The 26,853-nt window shown below is 52.2% G+C and overlaps 9 protein-coding genes across 9 annotated transcripts; 4 read left to right on the forward strand and 5 right to left on the reverse strand.

Annotated features, from left to right (window-relative positions):
- Positions 1-3,368: 3,368 nt before the first annotated feature.
- Positions 3,369-5,226, reverse strand: AYO20_04937 (hypothetical protein; the record flags this gene model as incomplete). Its single annotated transcript, XM_022643231.1, has 2 exons — positions 3,369-4,409; positions 4,498-5,226. The coding sequence occupies 2 exons, from the start codon at positions 5,224-5,226 to the stop codon at positions 3,369-3,371; spliced, it is 1,770 nt and encodes a 589-aa protein (XP_022500799.1).
- A 1,182-nt stretch (positions 5,227-6,408) lies between these two features.
- Positions 6,409-7,190, reverse strand: AYO20_04938 (hypothetical protein; the record flags this gene model as incomplete). Its single annotated transcript, XM_022643232.1, has 2 exons — positions 6,409-6,774; positions 6,864-7,190. The coding sequence occupies 2 exons, from the start codon at positions 7,188-7,190 to the stop codon at positions 6,409-6,411; spliced, it is 693 nt and encodes a 230-aa protein (XP_022500800.1).
- A 567-nt stretch (positions 7,191-7,757) lies between these two features.
- AYO20_04939 (hypothetical protein) lies at positions 7,758-9,604 on the reverse strand (the record flags this gene model as incomplete). Its single annotated transcript, XM_022643233.1, has 3 exons — positions 7,758-7,904; positions 7,956-9,256; positions 9,310-9,604. The coding sequence occupies 3 exons, from the start codon at positions 9,602-9,604 to the stop codon at positions 7,758-7,760; spliced, it is 1,743 nt and encodes a 580-aa protein (XP_022500801.1).
- Positions 9,605-10,273: 669 nt separating this feature from the next.
- On the forward strand, positions 10,274-11,056 carry AYO20_04940 (hypothetical protein; the record flags this gene model as incomplete). The annotated part of the gene is made up of 2 exons (XM_022643234.1): positions 10,274-10,338; positions 10,390-11,056. 2 exons carry the CDS (start codon positions 10,274-10,276, stop codon positions 11,054-11,056), a joined length of 732 nt encoding a protein of 243 aa, XP_022500802.1.
- Positions 11,057-12,998: 1,942 nt separating this feature from the next.
- On the forward strand, positions 12,999-16,843 carry AYO20_04941 (hypothetical protein; the record flags this gene model as incomplete). Its single annotated transcript, XM_022643235.1, has 2 exons — positions 12,999-15,332; positions 15,383-16,843. 2 exons carry the CDS (start codon positions 12,999-13,001, stop codon positions 16,841-16,843), a joined length of 3,795 nt encoding a protein of 1,264 aa, XP_022500803.1.
- A 600-nt stretch (positions 16,844-17,443) lies between these two features.
- AYO20_04942 (hypothetical protein) lies at positions 17,444-19,892 on the forward strand (the record flags this gene model as incomplete). The annotated part of the gene is made up of 4 exons (XM_022643236.1): positions 17,444-17,774; positions 17,847-18,124; positions 18,987-19,189; positions 19,244-19,892. 4 exons carry the CDS (start codon positions 17,444-17,446, stop codon positions 19,890-19,892), a joined length of 1,461 nt encoding a protein of 486 aa, XP_022500804.1.
- Positions 19,893-20,472: 580 nt separating this feature from the next.
- On the forward strand, positions 20,473-21,382 carry AYO20_04943 (hypothetical protein; the record flags this gene model as incomplete). The annotated part of the gene is made up of 2 exons (XM_022643237.1): positions 20,473-20,534; positions 20,650-21,382. 2 exons carry the CDS (start codon positions 20,473-20,475, stop codon positions 21,380-21,382), a joined length of 795 nt encoding a protein of 264 aa, XP_022500805.1.
- Positions 21,383-22,387: 1,005 nt separating this feature from the next.
- AYO20_04944 (hypothetical protein) lies at positions 22,388-24,127 on the reverse strand (the record flags this gene model as incomplete). Its single annotated transcript, XM_022643238.1, has 4 exons — positions 22,388-22,832; positions 23,048-23,392; positions 23,544-23,842; positions 24,041-24,127. The coding sequence occupies 4 exons, from the start codon at positions 24,125-24,127 to the stop codon at positions 22,388-22,390; spliced, it is 1,176 nt and encodes a 391-aa protein (XP_022500806.1).
- Positions 24,128-24,701: 574 nt separating this feature from the next.
- AYO20_04945 (hypothetical protein) lies at positions 24,702-26,664 on the reverse strand (the record flags this gene model as incomplete). The annotated part of the gene is made up of 8 exons (XM_022643239.1): positions 24,702-24,969; positions 25,022-25,148; positions 25,211-25,501; positions 25,558-25,813; positions 25,871-26,083; positions 26,141-26,260; positions 26,319-26,479; positions 26,541-26,664. The coding sequence occupies 8 exons, from the start codon at positions 26,662-26,664 to the stop codon at positions 24,702-24,704; spliced, it is 1,560 nt and encodes a 519-aa protein (XP_022500807.1).
- Between the last annotated feature and the right edge of the window lie 189 nt (positions 26,665-26,853).

The following is a 26,853-nucleotide window of genomic DNA, read 5'->3' on the forward strand; positions in this document are numbered from 1 at the left end:
TTACTTTTTTCACAGGGGGAAGGTTCTCTAGCTGGAGCGGACCACCTCGGCGTACTCGCCAGCTACAGGAGATGTCTACTCGTACTCGTAATACTGTGGACAAGAGGGTAGCAGCCAAGCAAGAGAGGCACGTCAGACCCCAGGCAACCTCGCTCGCAAAGATATACCTAGTATTCGCTTACCCAGCGAGCGCTTATGGGGTAAACGTCATGTACCAGGACTGGTACGAGGTGTTGCTGAGCGGAGAACAGGTAGAGCTGTTGGCCCAAGCTCTACAAATATTACAAGTTCTTTTCCAGGCTCTAGAGCCCATACTCAATGTAGTACTGTCGAAGGAGCTCAAATTCCCTCAATATGCTGGTGCGAGGTGTGGATCCCACCGGGAAGGATACTTCCTCTTTAGCCTCCGCCGCCCTGTTACAGACTTGCGGTCGATTTCTTGTAGACTGCTGACAAAAAGGGCGACGAGATCGGATCCTTTGCCAGAGCCGCGATCAGCGCGCCGAATTCGACACCATCTGCTCCCTCCGTTCTCTTAAAATTTGCACGGCTTCATCCTATACCCGAGTCGGAATATTGTTTGCTTCTTGCCATGACCCCCTTCCGCGTCAATGTCTTGTCTTTGCTGAGCAATTCCGCCCTCTGCACGTTCGTTCCCATCATCATTCCAACTCCTTCACATGATGTCATGATCGTGTAGACGACTAGAGTTTTTTAGGAGAATGAGGTGTCTGAAGTGTTCTTCCGAGCCATTCCGTGGCCCCAGACGCCGAGGATGGATCTGGTGACGGCGGTACTGGACGCTTCGTCAGGCACGGGACTCGTTCTTTTTGCGCGGTGTGAAAAGGTACTTTGGCTGGAGACGGGGTTTGCCGAGTAGCACCCGGGCAACTAGGCAGAGAGTGTGGTGTGAGATGTGGTCTATGACTGGCCTGGCAGGATCGAGATCGCAAGATTTAGATGTTGGTCTCAAACGGCAAACAGCAGTGACCGGTGGTGGAGGAGCGGTGACTCAGCGGATAGCTTCTCGGACATCTTGGGAGGAAGCTGACAGGTGCACCAGGTGCACCAGGTGGTTCTCGTACAAGGACGGCAAATCCAGTGGCTGGAAATACACAACAAAAGATTCCGCACATGGTGGGGGTTTGACTTTATCCTGCTGCTTTTGACAGAGAGGGAAGCCACAGCGCCAGCCTCGCACTTTCTTTGCTCGTACGATGTACTCGCCAGTTGGGAGACTCTTTGCCTTTTTGCGCTCACAGGTACTCGGTAGTGCTTTACGAGTTGCATCGAGTGTACCTAGTTCTCAGTACTTCCGTGATTTCTGATTGCCATTCGCACACCATCTGCACACCATCTGCCAAGCAGTATTTGTTCTATTCCTCTCTCCCAAGGACCCACCACCATGCTGACCGTGGACCTCATACGCCTTTCTATTACCGATTGGAAATCAATCCTCGGCGGGGAGACTCTCTGTTCCTCGCTTATGGCTATCGATTTCGTCCGTGTCACCTTCTGCTGACTTCTACGAGCCTCCATTCTTGTTCCTCGCGCCTTGCCTACCCGCCCGCCATCCTCTCGTCTCGTCCACTCTGCTCCCCGGCCAATCACTTCCACCACGCCACACCCGAAAATGGGTGTATTACTAGAACCAGTTATCGGTCTTCTCGGCCGCTGTTCTAGCCTGACATGGAAAATAAGTTTGTCTCCCACAAGGAAACATCTGATCTACAGAGTCCCTGATTTGATAATCCAGTAGCCTGAAACAGCCCAAGCTAGCGAGTGGTCTACCTATCTGAGGCACCCAGGCTTGTTGTCTCCCTGAGAGTCCTCCTATGCCGGACCGAACACAATCGCCGACCCAGATGTGTCACCGCCAGGCATGTCACAGTATTCTCGTGCAAAGTATTGACCTAAAAGTCGCCGGGAAAAGGCCTAGAAAAATTTGATCTCGATCTCTCTTGTCATCAAGTCACACATTTTTGATCCACTTTGGTCGCTACTGCAACATGCCTGGAGAGAAAAAGCTTCAAGAGTTCGGTTCAGCGAATACTCCACGGCTTCGAAAAAATAATGGAAATGGCGACCTTCTTTTTTCGGCCGACTGTTCTGACCGAGGCTCCGAGCCTTGGGCGTGTCTGGGTTTCTAATGCCGTCAAATCCGCTAGCTCCTCCTCCCTGGACAACGGTACCTTATGCTCTAAACGACTGGGCGATGGTGGGCACATCAACACCGTCGAGGGCCCCCGCGCCCCTTGCCCCTCCTCCGGAAACACTGCAGGCCCGGACGTTAACCCACCGACTCGTGTAGTGGTTAGAACTGCACGTAGTCACAAGGACGCCGTCTTGTCGATCCCTCATTCGCTCCCGAGTTAGCGCTACGGCTGACCGCCCTGCATAATATTTTATGCACATCATGGATCGGTGATCTTCTTCCAAAGGCATATGAACTTCAGAATCCTGTGGGACTAAACTGGCAACCGTTTCCCGGCGACCACCATGCTAATGCTAACTAGACAGGTAAGGTGTTGTTGAATCCCATCTTGGTTTACTAGAGATGCCATTATCAAAGAGATTCAAAGACATGTCTGCTTATCGCCTTCAATACCTGGTTCCCTACAAGTCAGTGCACTATCTCTACCAAGTAAAGTCAAACGAACCTCCCCTGATGTATCACGAGATTTGTGTTTCATAGGCACTACGGGGGAGGATTCAATAAGTCCTTGTACAAGTGCTATACCAGGGTACTAATGCAGCAGGGATACAATGGGCGCAATTCATTCATCCGATGGATACTTGGACAGCTACTTGTAGCACGAAGCATATGCAAAGAAAACTTTTCCACCAACAAACAGTACAGGCTCTGCGGCATGTTAGGGCAGCAAGGGGTTGTACTTGTTGTACTTGTAATCAATTCGACGGACCGACCGATCGAAACGGGTAACGCCATGTATGCAGGCAGACTTGAATTGCTGGTGAACATACATAGTTGTACGAGGCACATACATTTTCTTTTCCAGCTGGGAACCTATGTATGTCTGTATGTACTTGCAGTGCCCATGTTCCGAACCTGAGTGCCTGAGTGCCTGGTAGTGATCGGCACTAGCGCCAGCACCCCTTGTTTATTTCTCTGCTTTCTTTCCGCGTAGTTGTACTTGTACTTGTATGTTTTGCTCATGTCCCAGTTCTTGTCCCAGTTCCTGTCCCAGTCCCATGCCGACGCCGACGCCGACGCCACCCACCGGTGTGCAAGCCCGAAAAGGCAAGCCCAAGAAGGAAAGTAGGAAGGTAGGAAGGTAGGCACATACAAATATGACATCCCTTTACCATCACCATTGCGCGCTGTCGTCATGGCCGCGGTCAGCGACTCAGATCTTCTCGAGACTGCGCAAGCTGTAGAAGAGGAGATAGGCCTCCTGTCTCAAGACGTCCTCGGTGGTGGTCGCGCTGACAATCTCATCGTCGAAGCGGAACCACTTGTTGTCCTGGCGACAAAAGGCAAAGTAATGGCCGTTCTGGGCGTGCTCGCCCTGGTGCACGACGACGCAGTCGAGGTCGTACATGAACTCGCTCTCCTTTCTCGCCGCACTGCCAGGACTCGTACTGGAACTCGACGCCTTGGTCGAGGACGAAGAACTCTTGGGCTCCTTGTCCTTTTTCTCGACCTCGCCGCTGTCTTTCTTCTCTTTCTTGACCGGCTCGGGAACCCTGGTGGGCGGCCGTGTGGTGTATGGAGCCATGTCGAGATGCAGGCCAAAGTCGATCTTGCCTTCGTATTTCTCCGGCCCAAAAACCCCGGCGGCGCTCTGCTTCATCCCGAACCGCTTGACGTGCACGCACAGGATGGCAGGCAACTTCCGGATGCGGGTCTGCTTGGATGCAGACCGTCGCGCGTTGCAGTTGTTGCACTTGTATTGATCGGGTGAGAGGGGTTCGGGTGCCGTGAACGCCCGCAGGCAATCTTGGATGGTTGGGATGGTGATTTTGAGGTCCGCGGCCTTGTCCTTGTTGGAGCCTTTGGCTCCTTCGCCTTTCTTTACGTCCTTGTCGTCTTTGCTCCCCTCGTTGCCGCCAGTGTCTTTTGATTCCTTGGTACCGCCGTCTTTCGGCCCCTTCTTCCTCTTCTTCATTTGTTTCTGGAAATCTAGTGAGATGCTTGAAAACTCATCCTCCCGACTTGACACGGTGTGGCACGTGTCACAGGTGATCTGACTGTTGTAACGTCCGTAGAAGACTTTGTGGAAGAAGCAGATGCATTGCTTGTCCAGTGTCGCTATCCCGTTGGCCTGGTTGGTGGCGTGGGATTTGTTTTCGGACGACGGGACGTACTGGGCCACCCCTTCGTGCAGGCGGTCAACGATGCACATGAACCATTCTTGAGCGTCTTGCTGCCCCTTGCCAGACATTTGCTATTCACGTAGAATGAGAATCAGGAATCCTCAACAGCTGAACCAGGAAGGGGAAGGAGAGATTGGGGGACGGGGAACAACTACATACCGGAATATTCTTCCACGAAGCAAACAAGAGATTGACAGCGTGGGCAGGAAGAGGCTGATCCACCATAGTGACATCGGAAAATAGCTCGGTCATGCCACAGGCAACGCAAGTCTTGTGCTCTTTGTTCTGAGAACCTTCTGCCGACCCGTCATCTTCATCGTCGTCGTCAGAATCGTTCTTCTCCTTCTTGTCAGGCTCCTTGGAAATCGGACATGTATGGATCGGGTGACCCATCCCTAAGAAATAGCTTGCCAGCAGGGAATTGTGCACCATCATCTGCAGCACGGCGTTCATGTAGCACGTCTCGCCTAGATTGAACAAGCCGCGAACACCGGTCCTGCCACACGGCCGCTGGGAGGTGTTTGCTGTCAGATAGGAATCGTCCTCCCCGTCGTTGGACTCTGAAATTTTCCTCTTCACTCCGTTGACCTTGCTGCTGATGCTGCTGCTTTTGCCGGTGCTGATGACTAAGGCCGGATCGTAGATCAGATCATTACAGTTACCACAGTACACAGAGTTGTGAGAGACGGCGAACCCATGCTGGGTCTTGGAGAGGTGCTTGTTCAGTGCCGTGAAGCTGCCGGAGAAAGAGCATGCGATACAAGAGTATGTTGCAAAGTCTGGGTCCAGCTGGTTGTTGCTGGTTTCGCGAAAGGCGTTGATTTTAGTGGTGGCTTCGGTATCGAGATGCTCACAGCCCGCTGCGGGCATGCACTGCGTAAGAGCCATGGCTATCAAGTCTTTGTTTGAGAAAATGTTGATGGATGATGGTGGAACGGGGATGAGGTCGCTATATATAAAAAGAGTGGGTTGTTGGAGATGTTAAAGTTCAGGAGAAACGGAGCAGGGGAGATGGCTTTAATGGTAAGGCATCACTATAAGGTCTGATTGTTCCTGATTGTTCCTGATTGTCCCTCAATAGCTGTCAGTGGGGACGCTGACTTTCGTCCATTTGTGAATACAAGGACAATAGCGACCGGGGCTATTGTGAATCGAGTTGTGGTCGACAAATCAAGGAAATAATTTTGAATGTGAAGTGATTACATTTGCGCGACGAGGCCCCTGTGCCCCGCACTAGAATTACGGTGGGTCATGAGCTCAGCCTCGCGCCACAGCCTTGCATGTCAAAGGTCTAGACCCTGTGATTCTTGAGCCGCAACCAACCATCTATCTCCACACAGCTGTGCCTGAAACTACATCTCGCTTCTCCTCGTCTCCTATCTCGAGGCCGTCCTTCTTCGTTGCTTGCTGCATCTGTTTCAACGCCATACAAACATTGACTCGGGATCGAAAGGAGACTTCCATTAACAGTGGCTTTGCACAAATCTAAGTCACCCGCAGATCCCTCCGTCCGGGTCCGGTCCAAGACTTCAGAGTCCCTTTTACCCGTCTCCAGATTCTTCGGGTTTCCCTCCTCGCGCGTCGATTTTTGTATTTTTATGCCATAAAGCCCGACCTACACCACGACACGAAGGATGTCATCGACGAAGACCTCAAATATGTCCCAGTACATCCCATCGGAAATGACCTCGTACTGAAACAAATCTAGCTGACGGACGCGAGGAACAGGAGTGGAGGTTGGCTCACGGGATAACGAGCTGTGACAGCGATATGTGTTGCGGATGTGTGCCTTCGGTGTTTAATGCCTTGATGGGGTTCGTGGACAGATCATATTTCTTTCGGCTGGTGTCGGAAAGGGTTTGTTCTTGAGAGATAATGGTATCCCGTAGTTGTGCATAGTGAGGACAAGAGCTGGAAGAACACCACTGCCTAGACAGATCTTCATCCATAAATTTCATCCATGGGAGAGAAACATTAGTATCTCGGCGCGGTAAAAAGCGCACTAATGGAACATCTCGGCGGCGACAACAGGTCATGATGCGTAAGACTGGCACTCGAGGACATCGTCTCCTACTTGCTCCCCCTCGCTCGACCGCGTGGTAGACCGCTTCCTCTTGACCCCCGGGGGCCGACAGTGCCTCGACCTCCTCGCATTCCCGCAGCGGCGCCTCCACGGCCGGCAGGTTGATGGTTCTGTTTGATAGTCGAGGAAGTGCCGGGTGTTATTGACGGGGCCATGCTTTTACGACGTGGAGTTGCCTTTAGGCTTGCGAAACTTGCATCCGCTGCAGTCATGAAAGTGGCGTCGCCACCCCCGTCGCCGGGTCGAGTATCACCAGTGGTATTGTTTTGCACCGTTGTCGACTGATCATCCAGAACTCCCTGGCCTCCCTGCTGACGCTTTTGCCAACGCTTAATTGACTCTGTGATTGGAGCCTGCCGCGAAAAGATTATTGTCAACTTCGTCCCAGCAGCGGCGCTATTGTGACAGCCGCAACAAAAAACAGGGGATACATGCAACTCACCTCTGGAAAATCAACAACAAAGGCATTCATATTCAACCCGTACAAAAAGCTAGCAAAGCTCTCCCCGAACCGACTGAGACTCTCGTGCATCAGTTGTAAATGCATCAAATTCGCCTCCAGGTCAGCCATTGAGTCACTCAACTCCGCAAATTGCGGCTCTAGGGAGTCGAGTGGCAGCCCAGGCCCTGTGAACACTCCGTTATTCTGGTGGATGGAGGCACGTAATGAGGAGCGAGACGAAGGCCGGAGAGGAGTTGTTGGTCTCGAAGTGGGAGAGCGCGATCTCGTTCGTCCGGGCAATTGTGATGTAGGGCGTGACTGTGACATCTTGTTTTCCTGACTGAGCAATAGGCCCTGTTTAGGTGCTGATGTTGACACTGAGTCCCTGTACATAGGCACCGAGTACAAACGATGAACCTGCGCGATGGTCCGCATTTCAGAAGACGTGTCTGCATCCGCCAATCACAATCCACAATTTTCGTGCCTTCGGAAAAACATGTTGTAAAGGTTGTTCCGGCGAGGCTGGCTGGCTGGCAAGGCTGGCAATTGATACCTACAGGTGATGATAAAAGGCATGCTCGTGGCAATAAACAAAGCTTCCTAAAAGCTAAAGGACTGTATGAGATACTCCAGGAAACAATTACATTGTGGCGGAGCTCTAAAGACTAGCTGCCGTCACCGAACACGACACTACAGAGATCACTGAGGCCCTGAGATCCGTCAAACCCTGGCTGACCGAAACGCCAGGTACACAGTCCGTGGTTTTACCCGAATATATGCGCGTTGGATCTTCAGGAGCTTCAATCCTATCCCTGAATCCTGTCCTGTCGAGGTTTCTCGTTTGCTGCACTCTCAGGAATCCCGCTGTAAGGCACACAAGACGCTTTCCTCCACTCAGATCCCGTCAAAATCACCACCTGGTGCGTCATCATCATCCATCTCTCCTTCGACAATCTCCTTTGCAAGCTCACGCTCGCGTTCACGCGCCTCTTGAGCATTCTTGAGTTCTAGTCTATGTTGATTCATGGGGAAACGCATAGCCTGTTTGGAAAGTTAGCAAAAGGATCAACTTGCGTTTTGAGATCAATGTACCTTGACACTCTCATCGTGCAAAGCTAGGCAAGCTTGTATACGCTCATGAAACGCGTCACCGGGTTCCCTGGTAGCGTATACATCTCCCACTTCCTTGCTCTTCATGTACCCACGCTCGTGATCCAGGCTGGCCTCGATGACCCCGTCGCGAATCGCCTTTGCCACGATGTATTCCGCGGACTCTTCGCTGTCAAGGCCAAGCCGCAAACACATATCGCGCAGAGAGATTCTTGCATATGACAAAGACATCATGCGAATGCCGGTTCTGATCACATTCTGGCGCAGTCTCAAAATAAGCGTGTACGTATCATCTTTTCTAAAGGTGGCATTGTACCGCTGAACCAAGGTCTGGAACCCGATCACATCTCCAGAGCTGACGGCTTGCACAAGTTGAAGATATGGCTGCAATGCTTTCTCCAAACTAGGCTGGCGGAAGATCGCACGATCCGGAATATCTCCCATCAAGAGTTCAACCACAATAAGCATTTTGGTCGAGGCTTGATAGAATCCACTGGCTTTGTAGGATGTTGGCGACTTCCGCGTTGCTCCAATTAAGTGCTCGTGAGCTTCTGTGTACGAAAGTTGAATTGCCCGAATGCGGCCAAGATAGTACAGATACCTGGCAATCTGATTGTTGGCAGCGGTGGGCGGGAATTTGGTGTGGGATATCAAGAGATCGGCCTGGGTGACGTGAGAGGTGGAAAGGTAATTCCGCAGAAGAAGAGTCGTGACTGCGGCTTGAATGTCCTGATCTTTTCTCAGTGTCGCAGTTCGGAGAGCATCAAGAAGTGGTTTCCGGATCGACAAAACCGCAGCGGCAGGCGAGGGAGGCAGGGGCGCCAATTCTTCGAAGAAAAGCGCATAGTAGAAATATACCCGAGCCGAGAGCGAATCCAAAGTCCGGCGATTCAATGTTCGGAGATGTTCAACCAGAGCGCTCGAGAATTGGGCGCCTGCGTTGATTGATTTCTTATCGTAGAGGTGAACTTGAACCAAGATCGATAGGTAGACGTCGACTTCAGGGAGTATCTCCTTGTGCGAGCCTTTTTGTTGCACTGTATCCCTCTTGCCATGCCATTCCTCAACTTGTTGAGCGGGAAACGACGGGTCGTCCTTGACGGCGCTTAAAAGGGACATTGCGGTCGCGGTGGGTGTTGCCCAAGTTTGGGTGACAACAGAGGCTATCACATAAGCAGACAAATGTTTTCGGATGGAAGATATGGAACGGAGGACTCTCAAACTGAATCGAGGATCAAACTGGCTGACAGCGCGTTCCAGCAATGGAAGATTGGCCTTGATTTCTGGAGCAACGTGAGTAACACATCTTCAAGAGCAAAGGTCTTGTGCATCTTACCCTCGATTGCCTTTTCTTGAGGATCGACCCCTTCTTTGCCCTCCTTTTCCCCGTCATCATCTACTGCTCCATTCGTGAGATCTGCATCGGTAGCTTTCTGAGGTGCGCTCGGAGTGTTGGCGCCCTTTGCAGGGGGAACGACAACCGTCATCTCGTCATCGCCATCCTTCTCCTTTGCTTGTTTTGGCGCCCTCTTGGAATTCTTGGAATCCTCCTTCATTTCGACGTCGTCCGAGCCATTGATGCCATTTCGGGTAGGATCATTGCCGTTGAGATGGGGTTTGTCGCCGCTCATATCTTCGGCGGGAGGTGGAAATGTTGTGCTGAGAAACGAACTGGACCGGTGAAGGAGTAGATTCAAGCTGAAACAGGCGTATGGCTGATCGTTTGTTGTGTGGAGTTCTTCTGTACAGGAAGGAGGATTTATATCAGGGCAAGATTCGGCGATTCAGTTGGCATACGGCCCAAAGTTTCAAGATCCTTGCCCACCTCCAATCACAAGTTCGTTGATGCAATCGACCTTCTAGGGTGTGTGATTGTGATACACCGTCGAGGAAGAAATGTCGAACTTGAGAGGAGAATGCTTGGGATGATGTATGGGTTGGTTTGAAGTCACGGAAGTTTTGGGTTGGAATGGAGATGGAGATGCAGTCAGTTACCAGTGGTCATTTCTGACCTTTCGATGGCGCTTGCTGTCCATAGCGCAGCCGCAGTTCGCCAGGCACAACAGACAGACGCGTTCGGGTGCCTCCCCACACCCGCCACAAACTAATCACCAACACTTTATCATTAGAACCCATGATGCATGTACAAGACGCCTTGACGGCGTGAATGCTGTACATTCTTGGGTACTACATATGCTGTCAATATCGTGGCCTCTTCGTAGCCTGTGACTGCAGTCTATAGCAGCGTGGCAGCTGAGAGGATCAAGACTGGGACACGTGCTTCCACATCTCACAGCAATATGGCTCTTCTTGCAAGCCATCTGGAGCAGATTTCTCTATCTGCCAAGTCTATATCTGAGCTGGAGTATGCATACAATATGACTTTTCTGATTCTCCTTCGCTGACAAGGCCGCAGATTTCCTCCTCCTAAGATCTTTACAAATGCTCTACTCAATAACCAGGAGATTACAACCTTGATTCGCGACACGGAACCTCACGAGCGTGCGCTCTTCTCAATCGACCCCAACGCTGTCAATAGAAGTCGTCCACAGAATGGCTTCCGTCCTACAGACACAAAAAATGGTCTGCAAGGTCGTAAAAGTGGGCTTCCTTTGGCGCATCACATGAAACATTCCGCGGTCTCGACGCTACTGGGCAAAGAGATGCTTCAGGAGATCAGACAATCTAGCAGTGGACGATCTCGTGAGGGAGTCAATGTTGAAGTTCTCCTCCGAGGTGCAGAACGGCTCTGCGAGGTGTACACCGTGGCGGGAGCAAAAGATAGAATCCGAGCCCTCCGCACCCGTCACCGAGAAGTTGCTGGCTCCATAACAATACTTGAGGACAAAGTCTCCAGGCAACAATCCCTTCTAGAGAGCGCAAACCGGGCGTCCAACCCTGAAGAAATATTGGATGAGAATGATCTGGGGCAAGACCTCAGTAAGTTCAATGATACGCCGAACTTGACGGGCGAAGATTTCCAGCTCGAAGAGGAAGAGATACGCCTATTGGAGGCCAGGAAAAAGACCTTGGAGGAGCGCGTCGCCGGTATGGAAAGAGACCTCGGTGGGCTTTTGAAGTGAGGGTGCACATCTTGAAGCCTGACATCTTCACATGAGCACCCCATCAGAGAAGGACTGTATCACCTCAAGCCTAAGGGGACTGCTGACAGGAGTGATGTCGGACGATTGGCCACCCGCGTCACTTTGGGCGACGAGAGGGCTACTCCGAGCAGCTTTGTATGCCATTGGCATCTCCGTTGTGTCCTGAAGTTTTCGCAAACTGGTCGCTTTCCCCGAAACTCGCCAGTTCTCGAAAAGCCTGGCTCTGTTGCACAAGCAATCTCGGTCGAGTATCAGCGGTCATCATACAGCAGACAATATGGCAGCAAGACATTCATTGAAACCACCAGCACCTGCTTTCAGCGGCGGTCATATGAACAGGAGCTTCTGCATCAGCTTGTCGTCAACTGACCTTCCAGAGGAAGATCTCGCACTGTCCTCAACAATTTCGCCTCGCCGGGTTTCTGCGGTACGTGGCATGTCATGCCGCTCAAGAGCAAGAGGGACGTGCACTTTCGGTTGTGAGCAATCCTCTACTCCTTTTCAACATTTTCAAAGGTCTGACTCCACCTTTTGCGCTCCAGCTAAGCCGGACAGTTAAGTTGCATCTTGCTATCAGAAGCTACTGAAGCCACGCTTCTTTGGTGGGGCACGTAGCCTCTGTTTTCGTCCAGGCTCTGGCATCTGTGCCATCAAATCAAAGAGGTCGAACTTCGCTTCTTGGAGCAGGAGAATGGCGGGGGCTTCGTCAATGGCTGGTTGAAAGCGGGCAAGCTTTTCTGGGAAGCAGAATCCGCGGGAACTTATGTACAAGAACAAATACCTACTCGTGGATGAAAGAAATCTGAATGCATACTTCAGGGGGCGGCCGCCATGTACGGTACTACCTGGGTACTGTGTGGAACGGTAGAAAAGAGTAAGGTGCGTCTTCGAACCATACCTACTAGGTATTTAGGACCCAGGACTGGTATAGACCCTGTCAAGGCAACGAATAAACAGTTCAACTAGATTCCCCAGCTGTGGACATCTGGGGCTCTCTGATAGCTCTGGCGCCACTTAAGACCAGGGGGACGCAGATGGATGGCCGTTGTGAGAGGCCACTGGAAGTGGGTGTCTTCCTTGTAAAGCCAACGAGAGCAGCAGCCAAAACTCGGAAACCTGCGAACAGGTGTGCACTAAGACAACAGGCTTGTCCCCAGCTAGTTAAAGAACGCATGCAGCTGTGACAGAGGGACCAGTAGCAGGCCCAGATATCTTCCCCTTAAGCACACCAGAGTTCAGGGCCCCCGATGTGCAATTGGGCGCTGGGCTTGGGCCCGCAATGGGCAGCATCCACAGCAATGGGTGTCAAACGTGAAAAAAGGGAACCCCATGTCCGGATTGAAACACCAGCCCCGAAAAGCCCAGCATTCGACGCAAGCCAGCAATCAAGCAGTCACTCACTTGTTTCTGTTCAGTCCGCCCTCACCGACGCTGCTTGACATCTTAATTGCGCCTGACCTTCTTTGTTCAATCAAGTCAAAGCACTCATTCGACTGGCAGCGACAGCGACAGCGCAGCTCGTTCTTCCACAGTTGTTAAACAGGGGGAGACTGAGCTTTGAGCCTCGAAATTTCCCCCAACTTCTCAACTGCGGAGCGGAACCGATTGTTCGTTACCCAGTCCATCGTTTGCGACCGCCGCCTCCAGTCGCAAAAAAAGCCTCACAGGCGTCTCAATTGAACCCAACATAGCGACAGTCAAAGAGCCTGGTCTCAATACTTGAACATTGCCTTGTCGACTTCTCGATTGCTTCGAGGATTGAATCGAATCTTGACAGACTGACTTCGGACTTGCAGAGTTTCGTATCAACTCAGACAACCTCATGGATCACTGATTGGTCTATTGCAAATTCCTTGCGCTGCCTTCCGCGACCTCTCATCCCATTGCCTGTCGCCTTCCTTTGTATCGCCGTCTCACCAATATGGCGCAACTACGGAGCATGGGTTCAGGAACTGACGTGCTTTCCATGTCTGCAAAATCTACAAGAGCCACTCTACCGCATGCATCAGCGCCTCCTTCATATGTCTCTGTCGCCGAAGCCGAGAAGTTGGTCTACGCGGAGATTGATCGTCTAGTCAAGATTTCAAATAATGCGGTTGCCATGCTCAATGGATTTCTGGATCAGATACTCTATGACATCCTCTCCAAATCGCAATCGACAGCATTGGGAGCGGTCCGAGCTGCAGTTCCGCTGGTCTTGAAACAGAGACTGGGACGTGCAGCTATAAAGGCTGCTGACGAGGAATTACAAGACTATTTGGATGAAGACGAACTGGAAAATATCCAAAACCACCAAGCCATCCTTGACCCCAAAGCCGAATTCGATGTCGATCTTGCTTGGAAACTCACCAGGCTGCGCTGCATGGTTTATGCAAAGCTAGGTGACATGGAGGAAGAGGACGAAGAGGATTACCTGGAAGGTGATGATGTGAGGGACCATTTAAGTCAAGTAAAAGAGGCATACAGGTCTTCTGCAAGAATCTCCCCACACTCTGCAATCTTCCTATCCACCGTCCTTGAGTTTCTCGCCGAGCAGGCTCTATGTATAGCAGCGCAACATGCGAGACGGCGAGCAATGTACCTCAAGGACGCGGGTCGAGAAACCGCTCCAATCCAGCACCACGCAGAGCCAGACGGAATTTTCTTGGAAGAGATAGATATGTCAGGCATCGGCAAAGAAGGGCCTCTAATACGACTTTGGCGGTCATGGAAGGGAAGTGTCCGGACTGGTGGCAGCATGTCCTCACGCCCTACGACACCCAACGTTATGTCGCCTATCAGCTCTGAATCTCCCATGCACGAATGGAAATTCCCTTCCGCACCAGTGATCCCGCCAATTCAGGAAGAAGGGAGTCGATCCGTTACGCCAGCAAACGTACCTCTACCGATGACTGAGAATGATGTCAATGAAATAGAGGTGCCGGGGTTGGCGCGTACTTTCGAAGAGTTGGAGAACAACGAGACGCGTCCTAGTCTTGGAGACCGACGGCCCACGAGTATGTTAATCATGCCTGGGCAATTCCCAAGTTCGGCAGCGGCCGATGAACATCCAGACAGGCCACGCCCGAGCAGAAGGAGGTCCAGATCGGTACCTACTTCGAAAGCTTCTTCCGGCGCACAGTCGATGTCTCAATCGGAACTCGCTCCATCTCGACCTATAGGTGGATCTAAGGATGATATGGACCTCTCGGAGAAGCTCGACGAGGATACTCAATCGCCTCAGGGGGAAGGCAGATCTGGTTTGCGTTCAACTGCAATCGGTGCCACTGTTGCTACAATCGCTGGCGCGCTGAACATAGAGGCAGCAAAAGCTCTCCGGAGAGATCGACCGAGCTACGAGTTCGCTTCGCCAGTTTCGGCTGAATCTACCAGAGAAGAACAATTGCCAAGCAACAGAGCAGATGACTTCGAACAGACACATAACCCAGTGTCAGGGATTGGCATGGCTGTGGTGGAGGAAGAGTCACAGGAAGCTGCAGTCGATCCGGAAGACCTGGCTTTGAGCTCCAGCGATGGTGAAGGAGACCAGATCGGAAATGATCACACCAATCCCAGGGATTCTGGGTTCAGCGTTGCTGGACCCGGGGATACTATTCATGAGCATGAGCAAGAGGATGCCACGGACGAAGGAGAACACGTGGTCGCACACAACTATGACCCTAGACTAGCTCAAAGAGAAAGTGCGGCTGCTAGTCGAACTTCGAGGTATTCGAATCTGGGATATGCTACGATCTTCCAAACACCGGATACAATAAGCTCAGGCTACAGCAATGCGAATTCTACCGGCTCGTTTGTGCAGGGAATGGCGCCTTCCCAGAACCCTGGTGTTAACTCAACTACCACAACACCAAGCACAACATCTACATGGCCAGCAGTCATTCCAAATAGGGGATCCTCCTTGGACCATCAAAACACCGAAGGTGTGCGAAATGAACCACGAGTCCCTCAACATCCCCCACCACCCTATCATTCAGCGGAAGACCAAGAGGCGGCGGAAAACCCACAAGAGTTACACTCGCGATATGCGACCTTGGGCATGACTACGCAGAACGGCCGCGCAAGAAGCGAAAGTGCGAACGGAAGACCATCAACATCAGGTTCTGGAACAGTTCGACGGCAACACATTCGGCTTCGTTCAGATAACGAGGAAGGGTGGCCACGAGAAGACTTTGATAGAACGAAAAAGAGTCTTGATCTCCTGATTGACAGCAACGAAACACTCCATTATACTCTGACGCCTGCTTCTGCCAATGTGGTATGTAACACCATGAAGTCTACCTTGCCACGCGCTGACATAGTTTACAGGGAGGAAAGTTCAAGGTGAAAAGCCAGACGCAGGAATTGGCAGACTTCTTCCGAACCACCGCGCCTCCGGGAGAAGAAGTGCGGCCGAAGTCATCTCGTTCTGCAAAGGATGGCCTCCGAGCAAACCCTACTAATTCAATTTCAGCCAAGTCATCCCATCCTCAAATGCCTAGCCAGCAATCTACTCCCTCGCCTTCTAAGCCGAGGAATCGTCTGGGTGAACCGCGTGAAGCGCGGATGGTGCGAAACAATACTCGAGATCTCGCTGATTATGCTCGTTCTACCGGACCGGAAAATGATGCACAGCTTCCGAAATTGCTCGCCGCACGTCCTGCCACCGCTCAAGGCGCCCGGTCGGATCTGTCTCTTAGAGAAAAGGTCTTTGGAGTTGACAGTGACACCCGTCCTAGCACAACATCTGGGAAGTCTTCGACTCGGTCGAAGTACCAGGCTAGAGATGCTAGAGGGCCTCGAACGGCGGAAAGTTCTGATTTAATTGACTTTATCAGAGAAGGGCCTCCACGAGCTGCTGGCGAACACCGCATTGATAGGAGCGTGGCCCCGTTTCGAACAACGATGGATTCTGACGATTTGAACGCGCTGGCACCTCCACCTGAGCTCGACACCAGGGGACGTAACTCTGATGGCAGCGCCCAAGAAAGTGCAATGACGGTCAAATCAATGCCCTCATCAATGAACTCACGCACTGGATTACTGGAATCTACAAATCGTGCGGCCGGGAAGTTCACGAATGGGTTTGGATCCTCTGCAACTGCGATATCGAAACAACCCGTCATTCCCGAGACGGATGGCACGCCCAAGAGGACTCGACCGAAAATCCGAGATCCATACGCGATTGATTATTCTGACGAGGAGGAGGAAGACATGGAAGAGGCATATGAACCGCCCAAGCGAAGGACCGATGAAGAATCACTTGTTGACTTCCTGAGGAACACTGCGCCTCCTCCTGGCATGACGACTCAACCCATTCTTGCTGCAATACCCGGCCCTACTCAGCCGGATCCCGCAAATATGATCAGACAGTCTACTAGCAGCTCCAAGCTGAAAGACCTTCTACCTGGTGGCTCGGTGTCATCGGCCAGGAATAATCCACATGCAAACGGGAACGGTGCAACACCCAACACACGACCAGTCAACATTGCGCGCGCAGAATCTCCACACTTGACGCAGGTAGGATCAAAATTGGACAAATACCGGCCTACAACAACCACACATGCTCCGCATGTCGAGCGAAACAGACAAAAAATGCGTGTCCAACCGAGAGATGCCACTACAAGCTCGAATGGTGGTGGCACTGCAGATCTGGCTGCGTACCTGATGAACTCGGGGCCACCACCAGGCATGAACGAGAAGCCGCCACAGAAACTTGGAGGTGCGGTGCAAAAGGATCAAGCAGGGTTTCTGAAATTCTTCCAGAGGAGAGCAAGTGTGAGAAAGTGACCAGGAAAGTGGACGATGATCTGATGATAGTCCAGAGGTATTCTGCGTTATGCACTGGGTACCTGGGACGTGACAAGAGGTAATGCCATTCGATGCTGTGCTGGAAGGCCATGTATGTTGGAGGAGAGGCCAAAAGAATTAAAATCGCCAAAAGAGTGTTTTTTTCTCTGATGAAGCTGGATAGTCAGATACCCGAACAATCTATTTTGCCATGTAGATTAGCAGTTGAGGGCGCTCGGAGATCCTGTCAATATACACAACATCTTTAACTTATGTAAAATATCCCCTTTATTGCAAGTCGCGTGCTTCACTAATACGATAGTGCCAACGTGTCCGGCCAGGGTTTGTTGGAAAAGGGGCTGCATTCTCACCGCCCACGTGATTCCAGTTTTGTACACAGTTTCTGCCACTCCTGAACATTGAATGAATTTCAGTCTCCAGGGCTACCAATTCTAAACAACTTCCTACACGCTTTCTTCTCGCCTCCTTGCAACACCCGTTTTCTCATTCCCGGAGCCGCAGCGCGGCTTTGGTTTGTTTTCCGTTTCAGTGTTCCGTTGCGCACTTTGTCGTCAACCAGAGTGGTTGTCCGTCTGCACGATGAAGCGCCTCGCAGTCTTCTTCCTCTCCCTCCTCCTATACCCTTACCTTTCTTCGGCACTCAAATTTGACCTCGTGGCCCAACCAGGACACAGTGCCAAAAATGAACGGTGCATACGCAACTTTGTCACAAAGGATACCCTCGTCGTGGTCACAGCAATTGTGAGCGGCAGCAGAGGCGATGGACAGATGGTTAACATGCACATCAAAGACGCTGTGGGGAACGATTACGGTCGACCTAAGGATGTTGCGGGTGAGAAGAGAATGGCGTTTACAAGTTTGGCGGATACCGCGTTCGATGTATGCTTTGAGAACACGTTGACTGGTCGATGTGAGTTGCCCTATTATCCAAGTCCATCATGTTCGGTAGAATTGCAGTATGAGGACTAACAAGCGGATGTAGCTGCTGTTCCCAACCCCACCCGCCATGTTGAACTCGACATCGATATTGGCGCGGACGCTCGGGACTGGTCCGCGATCCAAGCCAACGAAAAGCTCAAGCCTGTGGAAGCGGATCTGCGAAGAATAGAGGAGACAGTCAATGAGATTGTCCAAGAGATGGAGTATCTCCGAATCAGAGAACAAAAGCTACGGGATACCAATGAGAGCACGAATGAGAGGGTCAAATGGTTTGCCTTTGGGACGATGGGAATGTTGGTGGGCCTCGGAGCGTGGCAGGTCGTATATCTGCGGGCTTACTTCAGGTTTGTTTTTCTCTTGTCTTATGTTGCAGTCTTTGATCAGTGCTCACATGTGTTGTTATCCAGGTCGAAGCATCTGATCTAAACTGCTCCTCGAGTGGATATGCAACTCACTCTACGATACTAGAGTCTAATGGTATGAAACGACTGGGAAGGGAACATAAAAGCTCGTGGAAAATCGAGATGGTTGTGTTCGCATGTGCCATTGTATGGAAATCCCAGAAGTACCATCTTGTAATACGAAGAAAAACCTGAGCCACTTACAGCATTAGCCGGATGGCTTGCTCTTGCTCGCTTGGCCTGAAGAAGCTGAGCCTGCTGAGGGTGCATCGGACGAAGTCACCAGGGGCGAGTTTGGAGCTCAAGAGGTGTAAGCATTCTTTGAAGGAGCCTTGCCACTTTGTTCAACCTAAAGGGTCAACCTGGTATCTCCAACCCCTCGAGACATACAGTACGTTTCAAGCCCCTGGATAAGGTGAGGAACATTCGCGCACCGGTCCTCCAATGCAGCTATCACCCGAATTCAGAGAACCTCGTTATACTGCTGAATGGCACGAGAGATGGGTTGTCCTAGTTGTCCTATAGTCTGCCTCACTTTGAGACCGCAGGGCCGGGAAATATTGTCTGTTTGTTCGCTGTGGAAGTATCTTGGTGGGAATCTACATATTTCCCAATCCACCTAGAATCTCTCTCATCACTCTCTTTTCCTGGCCCTTCTTACTCTGCATCAGCCCACGCCATTGCCTCTAGTTCGCGACATTGACACTCCTCTTTCCTCTGACGCATGTGCTCCTTCACAGTGAGCTGAAGAACTCAAGGTCCCATCACCTCCAGAAACATAGGAGGATCACCTGGATGAAATCGGAGAAGAATACCCAGAACCAGTGTCCGAGCACACCCAGAACGCAAATAAAAACCCCAGCCACGTGCCAGCTAAAGCCAGTGCAAGCATGTTTGACGGCGACAATCCCACGTGGCAGGGTGGCGGCGATGAATCCCCAGGCAAAGACCCCGGTCCAGTAGTCGGCAAGGACAGTTCTGAAGGGTGAGCTGCTTGAACATCGCCAAAAAAAAAGATCCCAGAAACTAACGTCGTCAGCACCGAAATCTACTCTTTCGAAGATATTGTCCTAGTCACGGTCGGCGAGGAGAAGGTGAAATTCGGGATCCACAAGAAAATATTGGTGTCACAATGCTCTTTCTTCGACAAGTGCCTTCGCGGAGGTATGAAAGAGGCACAGGAGAATGAAGTCACTCTCTGGGACGACGACCCGAGGGCATTCGGTGTGTTGGCCGAGTGGATGTACACCGGTCGCCTGGACCACTTGCGACGCCCAGGAGGTGTCCTGATCAACGCATACGTTCTCGCCGACAAGTATGGCATGCCCGCTCTTCAGAATGCCATTGTCGATCGCTTCAGGGTGGCCAACTGTTCGGGTCTGAGGAATGTGCTGTGGGCTTGGGGGAGGGTGGCAGAGGGGTCACAACTTCGCAAGCTGTTGGTGGACCAGGTACATTATCAGATCGCGAAAGCCCCAGAAAAATACAGACGGGGCAGCACCAATACAGTGGATGCCTGTGCCGCCGCATTCGAGGAGATTGTCGAGACGAACGCGGAGCTGACGACGGCGTTGATGTGGAAGATGTTCGACCTCAGCGGCCGGACTGGGAGCCGAATCCCTACCAATCCTGCTTCACTTGTTGGCTGCGTTTACCATCTCCACGAAGACGCCAGGCAATGCAAGTGAGGGACGATACAACAAGGTTTTCCCCTTTTTTATCCTAGAATCAGGATCTTCGCAGATCAGTGGGGTTTATGGACCGACTATGTAATGATTCTCGACGATACACGACTTGTGGAAGGATCTTGATGGCTTGAGCCCGCCAGGATTAAACATATATTGCTGTATTACGAGGTACTTTGTAGGCATCAAGCTGACCAGAAACGCAGCCTCGTCTCGTGGTTGAGAATGAATCCCAAATCGGGAGGATATTTTGGACTAACTATATCGTCATGTCGCACAGACCAGCCACAACTTGGACTGTTTGAGGCGCACCGCAGCCTCACCATCACCACAACCTCAGACACACAAAGGGTGAAACGCACCTTCTCAACAAATATATTGAGGAACCCCCCGACCCCCGGGATCGACTTTGCTGCATTCATGATGAAGTGACTCCTGCTTTCCTCCATCTCATTTGCCTTGGTCTGTTTCTTCCCCCGTAGCGCCGCAATTCAACAAGGATATACTTACCAACGTGTCCGGACACACTTGTTTGTCAAAAGATTGTCCGACGCCTCGATAACCTTTTCATCTTCTCGTCAATATGCTCCCGCTCAAGCGTCCTGCTAAGGTCAACCTTGAGGATAGCCAAGGAAAGAAGAGAAGGTACGAGAGAAACCCAGAGACAAGAGAGAAGAGAGAAGACGCCGTCTCCCTCCTCCCAACTCAATGAGAAACTGAGAGAGACTTCTGTGCTAACCAACGAGGGACTACGGATCAGTTTCACCACCACGGACGACATCATCACCGTCGTTGTTGGGCCGAACAATGTGGCACACCTGGTGCACGAGAGCGTTCTGTGTAAGAGCATCTTCTTCAACAAGTGTCTACACGCGGGGATGCGCGAGGAGGAGGAAAAATCCATCACCTTGCCAGAAGACGACCCGGAGGACTTTGCCTTGATCGTCGAGTGGCTGTACTCGGGCCGGCTGCCCCAAGATCCCAAGTGGCGGGACATGATACGCGCGTACAACGCCGCCGTCAAGTTCCTCATGTACGACCTGCAGAATGCCGTGGTCGACTGGTTCCGCGTCGAGCTGTCGCCGTTGACCCTCGACGCCGACGTCGTCATGCACATCTGGGACAACACGCCTGAGGGGTGCGAGCTGCGCCGGTTGCTGCTCGACACGCTGTTCCATGAGATCTTGAAGACACCGATGAAATTCAAATCGGCCCGCGATGCCGACGGCGACGACGACGGCCAGAGGGACATTGTGAGGGACCGCCCCGTCCCTGCCCGCACCGACCAAGACGGCACGTCGGTGGCCGTGATGGACCGGGTCATGAACAGCCCGCAGCTGCGGTTGGAAATGTTCTGGCGCTTTGCCGACCCAGTCGACCGTCCGCCGCCAGAGTATTTCAAGATCGGAGGTTGCGTCTACCATGTCCATGAAGGTCGGCAGAAGTGCGAGAGAGACGACCCCGAGGACACGACGGGACCTGATCAACCTTAGCGTCCTTCCGTGACGATATCGCCTCTTTTTCCTCGGTTCGTTCGCCTGGAAAAGGACAAGAAGAGAAAGGAAGACATTGGTCATGATTCTATCCACATACCTAGGTGGCTATGATTGAGCTGGCTCTCGTTTTTCACCCACCTCAATGTCTCCGATAACACCAACATCAGTACCAACGCCGACGCCCACCAACAACCAACCCTCTCTGTCGCTCTCGAAGATGCTCAGTCTAAGGACCTTCTGTCCAGACAATCAAAGAGCGCAACATCCACCCGCCGGATTCCATTCAGACTGGGGACTGCCTAGGTACCCAGGTATACAGAGGAGGACAGGACAGGAGGAGATAAGTGAGCGAGCGAGTTGTTTTTATCAAATTCCTTGCCAGGGTGTTTCGAGGACCCTTGTTTAGCGATATGGCGATATGACAATACGGCGATGCAGCGATATGTTTCTGTGGGACTGATTATGGTTGCTGTTATAGGATTTACAGTACATGCATGCATGCGACAAGCAGTGTGCCCAAGCAGTGTAGCGAAACAGCGGGTTCCTTTGTCCCCCTTTTCTCTCCCTCTATGTCTCTCTTTCTCTTTTCCCTCATCTTTCTTGCCTTCTTGTCTCCTTTTCATGATATGGTTGAGAATCCAGTCGCTGAAAACAAAAGCATCAATCGCTCATCAATCGGCTCACGCGTCAAACGCGGCAGTCTGCGGACGACAAGGACAAGGCTAAGGACAAGGGAGGTAACGATCTATATACCTTCCTCGATAGCTAGCTAGCTAAAACTCCCTTGCTTTTGTCCCTTTCGGCTCGAACCACTCCTTCTCCTTCATCTCTATCTGCCTTATCCACTGTGCTCTGCTGCACTTGGCTGTGCGCTGACCCTTGTTCTCACAATCACCTCACGCAGCCTTGGTCGAGATGGTGGATGAAACTCCAGGAGAGATATACACATGCATATTTATGTCCCATATCCGCGCTTCGCAACGGCGAACCCGTCACGTCACGTCACAGCACAGCCCTCTTCTTGTTCCTCTCTCCCTGACTCTGTCGTCCCTGCTGAGCACGGCGTTTCAACTCTCTGACCATGCTCAACGCGGCGCGCGAGTAGGGGAATCTCTCGAGGGCGAGCTCGGCGGACGACGACCCCTCGCCGCTCGACTGCCTGACGGCCCACCGCGCGGCGATGCCCTGGATCATGACGCCCGTGCGGAACACGGCAAAGGCGTCGGACCACGCCATGTCGCCGCGGGGGTCCCACCCGGCCACCTCGCGGTACCAGTCCAGACACTGTTGCTTGGTGGGCAGGCCGGGCGGGCTGGTGGCGGCGTCGGCCCCGGCGAACGCTGGGTGCGCGTGTGTCTTGATGTCGGTGAATCCCTGTGTCACCGTCCACGGCATGGTCAGGTTGCTTAGGTCCGAGAGCGGGTGGCCGACTGTGGCGATTTCCCAGCTGTATGAGACGCATGGCCGCGCGGAAATCTGGTTAGCCTTGTCTAGGTCTTTGCTTTCTTGGTATGAATATCACATAGTTTCTTCTCTTTTGTGGGGGGCGTGGATAGGAAGTGCCACAAAGCTATAACTCAAAGGAGGAAAAGGATACAGTTCTACAGCCAACAACCGGAAGGGTTTTCATGCCGCGCATAAAAATACGAAAAGAAAACTCACTCGAGAATACCAATAATGACGGGCTTCGTCTTGTGAAACACCAAGTTATCGATCTTGTAGTCGCCGTGGGTGATGGCGCCGCGGTCCTGGGGAGCACTGCCTTGGTCCTCGAAAAACGCCACCATCTCGTCCATGCCCGGAATCCGGCCCACGGCCTCGCCCGTCTCGACGTCCCGGACCTGCGAGTACGACGCGTCGAGCCGCTTGAGCGTGCGGATCTGGCGCGCGTAGAAACCGCGCGGTTGGCCAAAGTTGGCGGCGCCGGTGGTGGTGGTGTTGGTGAGGCCGACGGCGGCGGGGTCGACGCCGTGCAGGCGCGCGAGGGTCTGTACGGCCTCTTTCCACCTTTTGCCCCGTGGGTATTAGTATCAGTAACGGTATCGGTGTCAGGGACAGAGTGGTGGTGATATAGGGTTCATAGGTAGGATAGAAAGAAGGCCATGTGCTCCCTGACCACTCCCTCTAGGAAATAAGTGAAAACGGTACGGCAACGTACATAAGACTCCTCTCCTCGGCCGACACCCCGGGGATATACGCCTCCTTGAAGATCCTCCCGTCCAGGAACTCCATGATGTAAAAGGGCGTGCCGACGACGCCGACGTCCTCGCACAGGCAGTACGCCCTGGGCACGGGGATCCCTGGGGAGTGGTTGAGCGCCGAGATGACGCGGAACTCGCGCTCGACCTGGTGCGCGGCCGTCGTGAGCAGTTTTCCCGGTGGTTTCTTGCGCAGCACAAAGTCGCGGCCGTGCCGGTCCGTCAGGCGGTACGTCGGGTTCGACTGGCCGTATTCGAACTGTTTTCGCTGTCAGCGTCGTTTCTGGGTGTGGAAGAGAGAAGCGAGGCGATTGGGGAAGGAAGTGTGAGCAGAAGAGAGACGAGGAAGGGAGAGGAGAAAACGGAAGGGAAGGGAGTCCATGAAATGTATCGTGTCCTTCCTCCCCGTCTCTCCTCTGCGTACGCGGTACACACAGTACACACAGTACATACATACCTGTCGGATTGTGATCGGGACTTTTATCTCAGGGACATGTTGTTCGAGATAGCGTTCCAACGACGCCTTGTCGATCGGCTGCCTCATCCCGTGCGAGGATTTTGTGGGCAGTCCCAATAGACGATGTAAGAAATAATGAAGGGTTTGAGGGATCGAGCTCAAAAAGACCTTATACTTATATTCCTCCTCCTTGGGCTCACTGCACAAGATGGAAATATCCAGGATCCTTGGCTAAAATGCCTCGGATCTTTCAGTCGAGCAAAAATCCCAGTGGCCCCTCTTTGACCAGAATACGCTAGATATTGGGCTGGACGTCTGGTTACGGTGGCTGAGTGGGCGTATGTAAGTAAGAGACTCTCACTGTTAAGCGTGCTATTATGGGGATATGGCTACAGGAAGAAACTGGACGCACCCCCAGGACGAGGTCCTCAATCACACAACTATATTATCGGCGCCAAATCAAGAACTACATGGGTATTCCAGTACAACGTCCAACCAAGTATGCTGCAGCTTCCATCCATCATCTTTGTGTATCTACCAACTCGAAATCCATCATTCGAGTTCTGTGAGTACCTGATGCACAGCAAAAGTCGGTCTGTCGATTAAAAGTCGTCGTCGTTAGCCAACACCGATCAAGTAAATCACATCCTCGCTCATTCGTTCAAACAGTGTCGTCGGCCGTCTTGAGATTCTCCGTGACAACAGGTGCCGTGGTCTTCTCGCCACCATGTTCGTGGGTGACGACAGTGTGGGTGACGTGGTCGATCTCAATCTCGCGTTGATAGATGGCCACCTCATCGGCGTCTCCAAAAATGGCGGCAATTTCTTCCAGGGGCATACCCTTGGTATCCGGGAAGAAGAAGAGCATGATGACTCCACCAATCGTGCCGGGAATGATGAATGCGAGGTAGAACTTCCACCCAACGGTCCTGTCCTTTTGGTGAGTAAAACGGTCACTTAAGGGGCTAGGGACAGGCTTACTTGAAAGCAGTTGGGGCAGCTTGGAGCCAGATGATGTTCATGAGCGAGATCATCGAGACTCCCAAACAGACACCCTTGGCTCGGATGTGGCTAGGGAACAGCTCATTGAGGTAGCTGAACTGAGTGCCTAAATCACAGAAGGTCGTTTAGTGCAAGTCTTCTTAATACGCAGAGATAGGACAGGCATACCATCGAGGCAGAATCCGTAAAAGATCTGGAAGATGTAAAACATGGCCACAGCCGCGAGAAGGGCTGATTGATTGTCGGATGGCACGAACTCTGCCACCAGAGCGGCCTCGATGATAAGCGTGACCATGCATCCCAACACTCCGAAACCCATGTAGAGATTCCGAGGGAACCGGTCTACCAGGGCCATCGCCATGATGTTGATACCGAGGGTGAGGGTGAGCCATCCGGCAGGATAGAGCAATTGTTTGACAGGACTGAATCCGAGGTTGGCATACAATGTCGGACCGTAGTCTTACACAAAAAGTCAGTTCGGATCGACCCAGAAGAATCCTCAAAAGACAGCTTACTGTTGATGACCAGCACGCCAGAGCACTGAATGATGCTGGTAGTCCCGATGGCGAGCAGGCATCGTTTTCGGTACGATGGCTTTTTCAGCATGTGCATCCACGAGTTGCCCAGGGTCTTGTCGATGGCGATCTGCTTCTGGATCTGGTAATACTCGGCATTCGCGAACTCGTTGTCCGGGTCGTTGGGATCAGAATGCAGTTTGAAGAGGATCTCCTTGGCTTCATCGATGCGGCCTTGCATGACCAGCCACCGGGGCTAGAGATTCCCATCTGGTCAGTTCTCGATTCATCCGCACGTTGGATGATAACATACCGACTCGGGCACCCAGTAAATGCCACAAAGTAGGAACAGAGGCCAGGCACATTGAAGAGCCAGAGGAGGTCTCCACGTATCCTCGCCTCCATCCCAGAAGTAGAAGCCAAAGCCAACCCACCCCTGGATGGTATAGCCGAGAATGAGAAAGACGGCATGGACGTCAACCAGAGCACCTCTCAGATCGACTGGCACGACTTCCGACATCCAAATCTAAGTAAAATCATGAGTCCAGGACATGTAACAGAGAGAGCGGGAGAATGGACAGACCGGTACGGCGGCGAGGATCATAAACGCCCCGGCGCCTGCAAAAAATCGAAAGAGCAAGAACTCGCCAATATTGGTGCTGCCGGCTAAGAAGGCCCCCGAGATGAGTGCAATAACTGCTGGCTGTACCAGATGGTCAGCTTTGCACAAACACCATGAATGACCAACAACTCAGCCTTACCAAGACAATAGCCCATTTACGGCCCCATCGATCAGCAACGTAGGGGAGCAACCACGTCCCAATAGTACCGCCGGTCTGGAACAGACCGTTCATAGTACTGATCAGGTCTGTTCCATTGCTTCGGGTGGCGAGATCGAAATACGCGATGAAAGATGGCTGACCTGGTGAGTAGAGAGTGTCAGTTTCAGCATCAGAGCTCAGGCTGAGCAGGATGATACGAACCCAGGGTTGTCCCAATGATCGAGGCTGTGTAACCATAGGTCAATGACCCAAGGCCAATGAAGCACAGCAACAACACATTGTACGCGTTGATCTTTTGCTTCTTGACGCCCGCAATATGTGGCATTTTGGGCAGCTGCTGGCAGTGTACAACTGGGTGCTGCAGTATTCCCTTGATCCAGTCAAGTCGCGCTCGAGATTGATGAGAGACTTTGCCCGAGGTTTAGAGCAGTACTTGTATATGAAGCTGGGGGGGCGGACTTCCCCAGGCGAAGGGCTTCCCGCTCTAGCGGTCCCACTTGGTGTTTGGATGGTG

Source organism: Fonsecaea nubica (genome assembly GCF_001646965.1).
Source record: "Fonsecaea nubica strain CBS 269.64 chromosome Unknown Scaff27, whole genome shotgun sequence".
Taxonomy (NCBI): domain Eukaryota; kingdom Fungi; phylum Ascomycota; class Eurotiomycetes; order Chaetothyriales; family Herpotrichiellaceae; genus Fonsecaea; species Fonsecaea nubica.